The sequence below is a fragment of the Prionailurus bengalensis genome, chromosome B4 (assembly GCF_016509475.1).
Source record: "Prionailurus bengalensis isolate Pbe53 chromosome B4, Fcat_Pben_1.1_paternal_pri, whole genome shotgun sequence".
Lineage (NCBI taxonomy): Eukaryota > Metazoa > Chordata > Mammalia > Carnivora > Felidae > Prionailurus > Prionailurus bengalensis.
Window position 1 is genome coordinate 124,783,455 of NC_057358.1, and position 12,103 is coordinate 124,795,557.

General features: G+C 37.5%; 1 protein-coding gene across 4 annotated transcripts in view; it reads right to left on the reverse strand.

Annotated features, from left to right (window-relative positions):
- Positions 1–12,103, reverse strand: part of SLC41A2 (solute carrier family 41 member 2) — a 125,247-nt gene that overhangs the window by 36,511 nt on the left and 76,633 nt on the right. For all 4 annotated transcript variants that reach the window (XM_043562383.1, XM_043562381.1, XM_043562380.1 and 1 more), the window contains exons 8-10: positions 8,249–8,328; positions 4,451–4,582; positions 2,780–2,928 (exon numbers count right to left, since the gene is read on the reverse strand). In XM_043562383.1, coding sequence (XP_043418318.1) covers positions 2,780–2,928; positions 4,451–4,582; positions 8,249–8,328 — 361 coding nt within the window. The remainder of the gene's footprint in view (positions 1–2,779; positions 2,929–4,450; positions 4,583–8,248; positions 8,329–12,103) is intronic.

Here is a 12,103-nt window from a genome sequence, read left to right on the forward strand (position 1 = left end):
AGCCAGTGGTAAAAAAGCATTTGAAATAACTTTTGTCCCTACTGAGCAGTAGAAAAATATTACTCCCCAGGTAGAGCTTTTTCTTCCAAACTCTGAAAGCACTTTATAGGTAGCTATCCCCAGCATTTGTATATCATATTACAATATAATTATTTGTTCATGTAGCAGTCTTCCCTCCAGACTTCTAGTCCTGGAGGATAGGGTGTGAACTTATTCATCCTGGGATTTAAAACCCATCTCTGCATCTAGTAGAATAAAGGTTTATTGGGCGAATAAATGAATGAATGATTCAAGAGGTGACTTTTTTTCTTTTTTTAATTTTTTTTTCAATGTTTATTTATTTTTGGGACAGAGAGAGACAGAGCATGAACGGGGGAGGAGCAGAGAGAGAGGGAGACACAGAATCGGAAACAGGCTCCAGGCTCTGAGCCATCAGCCCAGAGCCCGACGCGGGGCTCGAACTCACGGACCGCGAGATCGTGACCTGGCTGAAGTCGGACGCTTAACCGACTGCGCCACCCAGGCGCCCCAAGAGGTGACTTTTGATAAACTCTCAGGCACTACACAGGATTATAGAAAAGTTTAAAATATCAATTAAGTCATAAGGGTGTTTGTGATTTTAAAAATAGATTCCAGCCTCCCATGCCTGGCATTTAAGGCCTTTCTACATGAGCCCTAATCTACTTTCTTAACCTTATCTCATTTACTCTCTTCCTAGTTATATCCTGGGCATAAATTACTTTGTCTCTCTTTTTTTAGTGTTTATTTATTTTTGAGAGACAGAGATAGAGAGTGAGCAGGGGAGGTACAGAGAGAGAAGGAGACAGAATTCCAAGCAGGCTGTGGGCTGCCAGCGCAGAGCCCGATGTGGGACTCGAACTCATGAACAACAAGATCATGACCTAAGCTGGAACCAAGAGTTGGACACTTAACCAACTGAGCCACCCAGGCGCCCCAAGAATTACTTTCTCTTTCTGACATGAGCTCTGTGCTTTCTCATCTCTTTAACTTTAGTAATCTCCAAAAGTTTTAGATTATTTAGCCCTAGTATAAAATACCCCAGCATACTCATTTAATACTGTGCTGATATATTATGTTTATAATAAAACAATTATAAAAACACATGAAAATAGACATTTTAAGCAAATAAGGAAGGATATATAAATAGAAGTTTTAATTTTTTCATCCTGGACACAACGGATTGTTTTAGATGTACTTCACTTTGAAAGTCACTGATTTATATGAAAAGAACAAATCTCACAGAGGTTCTTTGAGAATTAAGTGAATCAGTACATGTAATACACTTAGAATAATACTGGTCATGAAGGCCCAATGTAAATGTTATCTCTTCAAAGAATTATTTGAATGCACTTCTTATGAGGTTAGGATTTCTCACTGTAGAAGGCACTAACCCTACAGAGTTTGGCAAAGGGCTGAGCCTAAGAAGCCAAAATAAAGTAGAAACGTTGGAAAGATTGGGTTTATGGAAAATGATGCAAAGGAAAAAAGAGGTAATTATTAACCTCAAGAAAAATAAAGTACACAAAAAGCAAATATAATCATACTACACTATCTTGCTCTATAGTACATATTTCCATAGGCCTAATCAGACAAACACGGACGGCAAATTTAACAAAAAAAACTGTGATATAACTATACGGAAAAGACGGGGTGTTAACACAGCCCCTGAAATCCTCAGTTTTTATCAGCGAAAGTCTAAAGTTCAGGCATGTTACTTTAAAACTTGCAGATATCATCAGAAGAAACAGCTAAAATATTTCAGTGATTATCTCTGAGGAATGTGATTGGAAAGGTAGAACACCTTAGTACTATTTATACTTTTAAATTTTGTGCATGTATTATATCGATCACAGATCTTGAAAATGAAGTCAATTTTCTTAAATTTTAAAATAACCTCCCACAGAAAGATGGCAAGTTGAGTACATATGTTCAACTCTACCCTCTCCAGATACCTCAGTGACACAACAGAGAAAAGATGCAGAAAGGCACAGAGATATTCCAGAAAGAAGAGAGAAAAAGATAAAGAAATAGAGAGTAAGAAAAGATCAGAAATTTAATGCAAGTGTTGTAGGAATCAAATCATAAGACTCCAGGAAAAGAGAATGGAGAAAATGATAAAAAAAAAAATCAAGTAAATAATTCATAAATTTTTCCTAGAACTGAAGAACATGAAGTTTTAGACTGAAAGAGTCAAATAACATCCAACAAAACGGACAAAGGACTTCCAAACCAGGGCACATCAACGTGAAATTGAAAAGCAATAGGAAAAAAGAGAAGATCTTGCAAGCTTCTAGGGAGATGAAAAGAAGTTATGTATAATGAGATCAGCAGTGAGAAAAGCACCTGTTGTTCTTCTCATGGTAACAGAAGTTAAAAGGCACTGAAGCAAAGCCTTCCAAATTCTAAAAGAAATAATTTTATAGTCACTCAACCTATTCATGTAAAAGCATTTTACAAATTGCAAAGGTTCTTAGGCACTCTCAGGCATCTATCAGAAGACGTGTTCATACAACATTAGAGAATCTAAAAAAAAAGGAAAGCTGGTGGAATTCAGGAAACAGGAAATCCGAAGGTTCTATTTATCAAGTCATATTAAAAGCGATCATGAGCTTACTGGTTTTAGGAAGATGAAATCCATATGAAGGCTTTCAGTTGCTTTTTGGAATGTTAACATATTTCATGTGCTTTTAGATTTGCATAGCTATGCTTTTACAGCATTCTGAACATAAAAGAGATTACAAGAGGTTTCAACTCTTACCTGTAGCACAGCAGCAAATAAGTACACTACTATGAAGATGACAGTTAAGGACGTGTGACCACTTTTCATCAAATGAATAGTGTAGAGGAAAATTAAATGTCCGGGAATCACTAAAAGCAGTAAAACTTGAGCAGACTTATTATTCACTCCTGTAATAGAAAATATAAGAGTTAAAACAAAGTCATATTTTGGTTAATAACAGGTCAGTTATTAACATTTAAGGACTACTTTCTACTTACTACACTGAATAGCACTGCATAAAATTCTGTTGCTGGGGCACCTGGTTGGCTCAGCCAGTTAAGTGCCCAGCTCTCGATTTTGGCTCAGGTCACGATCTCATAGTGGGTCATGAGATCAAGCCCCACGTCGGCATCTCCTTACCCTCCCAACCCTCCCTCCCCCACTGGGCATGGAGCCTCTTTGAGATTCTCTTTCTCCCTGTCCCACTGCCCCTTCCCTGCCTATAAGCACCCATATGCATATGCAGCCATGCTCTTTCTCAAAATATAACAAATAAATCTACTCCTGAAATCATTGTTTCACTATATGCTAACTAATTTGGATGTAAATTTTAAATAAAAAAATAAAAATAAAAAAATATATATATATAAAATAAAAAATTCTCTTGCTAGCAAAACATTTCAACTTTTCACAATTCACTTAATTCTTTGAAATTCTTACTGTATGTTATAGGCTAATTAAATGACAGGAAATTGATAAAAGCTTGCTATGAAGAACACTGGCCAGATAATGTCTATCATACTAATAGAGGGAAGACAAAAGAAAAAACATAAAGTTCCTAAAGCATAGGAATGTTCTGGTTTTTTGGTTTTTTTTAAACGTTTATTCATTTTGAGAGAGAGTGAGCCAGCAAGCAGGGGAGGTGCAGAAAGAGGGAGAGAGGGACAGAGACAGAGAGACAGAGACAGAGACAGAGACGGAGAGACTCCCAAGCAGGCTCTGCACTTAAACCACAGAGCGCGAAGCAGGGCTCAAACCCACAACCGTGAGATCATGATCTGGGCCGAAAGCAAGAGTCAGATGCTTCACTGACGACAGCCACTCAGGGGCCCCAGGAATGTTTTAATTTTACTTTTCCTTTAGAGTTCTTTCACTGATATTTTACTGAGCATTTCTCATCCCCATTCAAAAGTCAAGAATGACCTTTATTTTGATCAAAATAGAAGTGACAGGAATTGTGAGATTTAATATAGTGGTCTTAGTTTTTTGGTACTCACTGCCTGGGTGACATAAACAGGACACTGTTCCTTGTGACAGAAGTTATCCCTCTCCTTCTCTTTGGGATCAAATGCTTACATTTAGAAAAGCCAAAAGGATTAATACAGTAAAGACAGTACATCCGTCTCTCTAGATCACCTAGATCTAGATAAGGTTCCTCTTTCTTGACTCATGAACAAGGTATCCCAGAGAAAAGAATGAAAGACAAAAAGTATACAAAGTTCCTCAGCAGCTGCAGACTTGATACAAATAACTTTTTGTCCACTGAGATTTAATGAACACAATCTATTCTACTTCCAATTTATTCAGGTCTCAGAAAAAAAAAAAGTCATGCAAAACTCTGACAAAATAGGTATTCAGCAACTGTTGCCTGCCTATGTGCTCAGAGCAGAATTATTCCTGATATAAGGTGCAAAACTCCAAAGCACATACCTGGACCAAAAAAAGTTCTAAATGGGTAGTAACAACCTTTGGGTTCCTCAGGCAATTCTCCAGGAATGCTATGTAAGTGGAGGTAGGTAGAAATCCTGCTAGCCTGAATGGCCACCAAATTACCACCAATACCTGAAACATAAGGAAAAACAAAGCAGTTATCTTTCTATTTTAAGCAACTTGCATAAATTCAACCAAAGACAGGCCTTCTTTGTGTTATGTGCTGGGCAATAAAACAAGCAAAAAGAATTTCTTCTGAAATGTTGACTTATTTAATGTTGAAGTAGATATTCCAAAGGCGTAAAGTCATTATTAGGAAAGACTCTTGCATTACTTTTTCAAATCTGACTCACCAACTGAAAGCAGACCAGACTAAATAATTGTTTTAAATTACTACCACGGCCAAGGTATAAAGCTAGGTAGCAAGATATTTAATGCTTGCTTACCTCCTTAATGAAAGGAAAAATAAGCTTGATTTTTTTTTTTTTTCAAACAGACAAGGCTTCGTACTTTTCTGCTCAGGTTCCTAAAGAAATTGGTAGAGGAGACTGAAAAAAATACTCCAGAAAGTAATCTTGTAACCTAGATTATTCTCTCAAATACTTTACAGACATGCCCTACAGGAAACATTAAAGGGATTTCTCTTGGCAAAAGGAACATAAATCCAGATGGAAATCTGGAACTACACAAAGGAAAGAAGGATGCTAGAAATGTAAAATATATCAGAAAATAGAAAAGATATTTTCTCATTTTTAATCTCTTCAAAAAACATCTGACCATTTAAAGCAAAAATAATAACAATGTATGTACAAGGTTTGTAACAAAGTAGAATGTATGACAAAAAGAACACATAAGAAAGAAGAGTGAAAAGCCAAGTATACTGATGCAAAGTTCTTATCCTTTATGTAAATGGACTAAATTATTATTTGACAGTGCTCTGTGATAAAGATATACATTATAATACCTAGAGCAGTAGTTTGCAAAATATGGTCTGGGGTCTGAAGGAAGGTTAATTCTAGAAATTCGAACCCCTTGCTAGCACAAGTCCCAGAGGGAAAGATTCACAGTACACATTAGCATGATAAAGATCTTTAAGAAATCCTGTAGTGAAGAAATCTATTTGACCTAATGCTTCCCAAACTGAATGGACAACAAAAACTCACTTTTCAAGTTATACTTATTAATATCTCATAGAACTAGTATTCTTGTGATATATACACACACACACATACACACATACTCTAAAGTTTATTCATTTATTTTGAGAGAGAGAGAGAAAGCACGAGTCAGGGAGGTGCAGAGAGGGAGAGAGAGAGAATCCCAAGCAGGCTCAACATGGTCAGTATGGAGCCCAATGCAGAGCTCGAACCCACGAACTGTGAGATCATGACCTGAGCTGAAGTCGGACGCTTAACCGACTGAGCCACCCAGGCGCCCCTGAAATATATTTTACAAAATGCTACTAAATGCTGGGAGATGTGTTAAAAGACGTCCTAAGCAAAATATCAACACTGATATGCCTTACTTTAAACAAAGTGTGTATTCTTGTATCTAATAAAACAGATAAATTAGCAATTATTTTGAGGGGGAAAAAATCACAGGCTTTGGAATCAAGCAGATCTGGGTCTAAATGCTTACTAGATATGAGATGCTGGACAAATTACTTTCTTATTGGGAGGATTAAATGATATGAACGTGCATAAAAGACCTGCAAGTTACCTGGTACACAGTAGGTACTCACTAGTTAGTAAATGATGATGGTCATGATGATGGTCATGATACATAGGGGTCCTTTAAATAGCACATCCTCTAACACATTTAAAATGAAATTCAATTCTCAAAAGTTGCACTTTTTTGAGGACCATGGAATTAATCTTCTCTATCAATGTCTTTAAAGAGTGGAATTTAACATAAAGTGAGCTCCTTGTGACACGCAGCTAAGAGATTTACTTACTGGGATACAAAAAAAAAAAAAAAAAAAAAGATTGTATTGTCGTGTAATATGATGGCTTCCAAGAAGAGCACTTCAATGAAGCTCTAAAATTATTTCTTTTGTAAAGTGAAATAACAGAAATACTGATTAAAGTGAAATAACAGAAATACTGATTAAAACCTTACTCATGATGGTATTGTTGTAATTTACATTTTTCACTGAAATGCTGGACAATACAGCTCTAATGGCATTAGTGAGTAAAACTTATGCTAGTGACCTGATCAACTAATATTCACTGAATAGGATTGGAACAGGTGGAAGAAAAGCAGTAATCATTCCAAGCAGTGGAAATTAGATCTTTGTGGGGCCCCCAAATAGGAATCCGGTTAGAAAGATAAAGGAAAAAGTTGTACGCAGCCAAGAGCATATAGAGGGCCTTGAAAAGCGAAGCAGAAGAATTCAAACTTGATTTGACAGGTAGGAGGAAACCACTGATAAGTTCATCATCTTAAGTCTGATGTAATAAAAACAATGTTTAAGGATGACTAGTCTGTTAGTGACATTTAATTGGCACTGAATAGGGCATGGGTCAGGAAAGCTACTTTGTTACTTTAATGATGGCTGAAGTGAGATATTAGCAGACTACAATGCTGAGACTGTTGTTGTATAAGTAAGTGAAGAAGTGAATTACGTTAATGGGCAAATAGACAAGGTTTGGTCATGTCTATTCAAAGAGGATGAAGGGCCAGGTTGATGGTGCCATGATTTTAAGGGTGGATGATGGGGAGGAGTGTGGCACTAGGAAAATTGGGAAGGGGATCTAGAGGGGAAATTTCTTTCTTTTTTGTTTTTTAATGTTTATTCATTTTTGAGAGACAGAGAGAGACAGAGCATGAGTGGGGAAGGGGCAGAGAGAGAGGGAGACACAATCTGAAATAGGCTCTAGGCTCTGAGCTGTCAGCACAGAGCCCGACTTGGGGCTTGAACTCACAAGCTGTGAGATCATGACCTGAGCCGAAGTCAGACGCTCAACTGACTGAGCCACCCAGGCACCCCAAGGGGAAATTTCTTTACAGACATTTTATAGCTACACAGAAATGTAAATGTTCAGTTGAAATTTTAGATATGAAGTTAGATTTTGGGGAACTTGCCTTCATAGAACATATTTTCTTACACATAAATATAAAAAGCAGTTTATATTAAATGTGTAGCATATCCTATGACAGGTTTTCTCTCAGGTAAAATTACTTTTTAAGTTATACTGGTGTAGGTTATACTAAAATCCAATTTAATGAGCCAGCCCAAACGTCAGTATAACTGGATTAAAATTATTTTATTAAATGGAATACATACAAGAAACCCTGTGAGCCTAAGTATTACAGTTCCCACTTTATAGGTAAGAAAAAAAAAACCATAAGGCAGATTTTAAAGGGATCCGCAGAGGAGTGATAGATGTTAATGGGCTGCATTGACTTAAGCAATGCTTACACCTAGCTAACTCTAATTTATCCATAAAAATTGACAGCGGCAGCAACAAAACAGGACAGAGCACATAACCCAAAGCCAGTGATAATCCAGAACTGAAATGTCATATTTTGCTACATTAACCTCAAAAATCAGGTATGCCTGATTCTCAAGCTAAGATCAAGTGGTAAGAGTAAAAAAAACAGCTTTTTTCAAAAATGTGTTCTGCATACTGAGAACAGGGAACATCACTTCTACCCCAGATACCACCCTGGGCTTGGAGAGAGAATGGAAGGGAAGGGAAGATACACCTCTTAAAATCTGAACCCTACGATTCTCGTTGGTGCCTAGGAGTATGTAATGATTTGTTGCCATCGTAAAACAGTGTATCTCATTCTTACCATTAATAACCGGTGTGTAAACAACAATCCCCACCAAGTTTGGATCAGATACAGTTGTGTCCAGAATAAGGCCCCCAATGCTGGAAAAAAATCACACAGTTTAGGGAAGAGAAAAGAAAACACACTAATTTAAAGCTGCTCTTTACATACAAACACCTCTACTTTTAAAAGGAAACATTTCAGACATTTAAAAAACAATAAAAAGGAAAAATATTCAAAGTAAAAATCAATGTCAACAGTGGAATGTTGAAAATAAAACATGGCATGAGCAGTAGCCCTCTGTTTCCGTTCTCATTCTGATCTCCAAGATGTGTTCCTCGTAAAAAGGAAAAGAACACAGGGGCACCTGGGTGGCTCAGTTGGTTAAGCGTCCAACTTCGGCTCAGGTCTAATCTCACTGTTGGTGAGTTCGAGCCCTGCATCTGGCTCTGTGCTGATAGAGCCTGGAGCCCTCTTCAGATTGTGTCTCCCCCGTTCTCTCTGTGACCCTCTCCTGCTCACACACTGTCTCTGTCTCTCTCTCAAAAATAAATAAAAACATGAAAAAATAAAAAACATAAATAAAAAGGAAAAGAATATGCTTTAAGTGCTTTAAAATGTCTGGAAGGATATATAAGAAGTTATTAACAATGTCCATCTCTGGGTGGAGGGGCAGACAAAAGACTGATGATTATTTAATATCCTTCTGTATTTGTTAATTTTTAAAAACCATGTGTATTTATTGCTCTTATAATTTAAAAAATAGGGGTTTTTTTTTGTTTTTTGGTTTTGTTTTGTTTTGTTTTGTTTAAGTAAGCTCTAAACCAAACACAGGGCTTTAACTCATGACTCTGACCCCACGATCAAGAGTTGCATGCTCTAGGGGTGCCTGGTGGCTCAGTCGGTTAGGCATCCGACTTTGGGTCAGGTCATGATCTGGCGGTTCGTGGGTTTGAGCCCTGCATCAGGCTCTGTGTTGATAGCTCAGAGCCTGGAGCCTGTTTCGGATTCTATATCTCCCTCTCTCTCTCTGTTCCTCCCCTGCTTGTGCTCTGTCTCTCTCTCTCTCTATCAAAAATAAATAAACATTGGGGCGCCTGGGTGGTGCAGTCGGTTGGGCGTCCGACTTCAGCCAGGTCACGATCTCGCGGTCTGTGAGTTCGAGCCCCGCGTCGGGCTCTGGGCTGATGGCTCAGAGCCTGGAGTCTGTTTCCGATTCTGTGTCTCCCTCTCTCTCTGCCCCTCCCCCGTTCATGCTCTGTCTCTCTCTGTCCCAAAAATAAATAAACGTTGAAAAAAAAATTTAAAAAAATAAATAAACATTAAAAAAAATAGATTAAAAAAAAAAAAAGAGTTGCATGCTCTACCAACTGAGCCAGTCAGGCACCCCTAAAATCTAGTTTTTAAAAGAATATTTCTTCATTTATGAAATTAACAAAGCATTAAATGGATCATTTTTATTGTGTTAAAACTATATATATATATACATATAAATAACCTTATCACTGGTAAATTGAAATAATGAGCTGTAGCATAGAAAGGGCTGATTTTCAGAATGGAAGTCTGGAAAAATAACATGTAGCTACATAGAAGCAGGCCTTCAACTTCAATATCTCAATGGAGCTCTGAGGGTTTTTTTAAGTTTCAAGACCATTACTAATCGGTTAACTTCAGTTTCTTGGTCTAAGCCCTATAAAACATTAACAGTCCCAATACTCCATGGGGTCGTACTGCCTAAATTTTCTAGGAAAATTCAATCTACATCACACAAAAATAAACTACATGTTATCAGAGAATGGAACTGATTGTCAAAATATCAGATCAAAATATTTTTACCACTACTTGACCGCTAACATTAGGAATTTATTAAATCTTTATTAATTTTTTAGCAAAATAAATGAATTGTGACTTAATATGCCTAAATTACTAGAATTTCCCATTAAAAGTTACACTACAGGGGCACCTGGGTGGCTCAATTGGTTAAGCGTCTGACTCTTGTTTTCAGCTCAGGTCACGATCTCACGGTTTCGTGGGTTTGAGCCCCACATCAACACGTTGGGCTCTTTGCTGGAAGCACTGAGCCTGCTTGGGATTCTCTTTCCCTCTCTCCCTGCCCCTCCCCCACTTGTGCTATCTCTGTCTCTCTCAAAATAAATAAATAAACTAAAAAATTTTTTTAAATTAAAGTTACACTGTAAAGTCCAAAAATAGTCATCCTTAGCAGTATTTTCATATTTTAAGCTCTAATTTAAAATATGTATATATTTAATAGAACTAGTTATGTATTAAAGAATAAATCTCTGTGCCAAAACACATAGGTTCATGCTGTGACTGTAACATGAATATTTGCTAAAACACATTTTATTTTATTTATTTATTTTTTTTATTAAATTTTTTTTTCAACGTTTATTTATTTTTGGGACAGAGAGAGACAGAGCATGAACGGGGGAGGGGCAGAGAGAGAGGGAGACACAGAATAGGAAACAGGCTCCAGGCTCTGAGCCATCAGCCCAGAGCCCGACGCGGGGCTCGAACTCACGGACCGCGAGATCGTGACCTGGCTGAAGTCGGACGCTTAACCGACTGCGCCACCCAGGCGCCCCTAAAACACATTTTAAAATGTTTTTATGACCCAGATAACAAAATATACAAAAATTAGAAAATACAAACAAAAAGAAGAAAATAAAAATCAACTATCATGACATCATTCAGAGTTATACTGTTAGTATGTTGGTAGCTAGACTCCCAGACATTTTTAAACACTTAGATTTTTAAAAATGAAAACCCACATTGCAAAAGTAGTTCTCTCTTCACTTTTATCAAATTTTGATTTTATCCAATAAACACATGTACATTATTTAAAAAGTGAGAGTGCCGCAAAGCCTATTACATGGCCCCTGGCCCCTGCCCCCAAAACCTGTTCTGCCCCAGTAAATTTTTTTTCAACTTCTGTAGCTGTTTCCTCTGGCATTTAATTCTGTATTTCCAGATAGCATGTTTATACTGTGATTTCTTGATTTTAATTTTAGACACTTACCTAATGACCTCCACTATGACGGATGAGGATTTAGTCTCACTTGCCCTTCTCTCTCCACCTAAGACCATTCATAAACCCCTTCCTCCTCGTATCCTGCCAACTTGGTTCTGTAGTTCTGGGTGGAGTATTTAGGGTTTACCTTATTGTGACAATGGAATCATTATTCACAGCAGGACCACCAAGTGTCATTGGATTTCCCCACTGTTACTTGTTGCTCTGTCCCATATTTTTCCTAATTTTTAAGGTACTTACTACTAATTCAGCCTCAAATTTCTAACAAAGTTAATGAAGTGCCTCTGAATAAGTCAAAGTCACCTGGCAACCAATCAATTCTGCTTTTTTTTTCTTAGAGACATTCCTCCTTGAGCCCACTGTCCTCCTGCCAACCTGGACGGTTGCCTCTAGGCCTGATGCACAGCTGTCAACCTGAACTTCAATCTCCCACGCTGGGTCTTTGAAAAAGTCCCAACATTTCATAGGACCCTATTGCCTGAATCTTCCAGGAAAAAAAGCAATCTACATCAGAGAAAAATGAACCACAAGGTCTCATGGAATGGGTTTCCTCATGCCCATGTCATCTTCCTTGATTTATTTCCTCATTTTGATAGACTGTATCTTCTACCAGCTTTCATATGAAAGGGTACATAGGAAGCAAAGTTTTTGAGATCCTACATGACTGAAAATTGTTGGATGCCACTCTTCCATTTGGCTGATACTGCAACCATACTTTGTGTTCAAAATAATCTCCCTTCAGAACTTTCTTGAAGGAATCACTTCCGGTGTTGCTACTGGACATCATTCAGATTCCCAATGCTTTATATGTAACTTGTCTTTTCTCT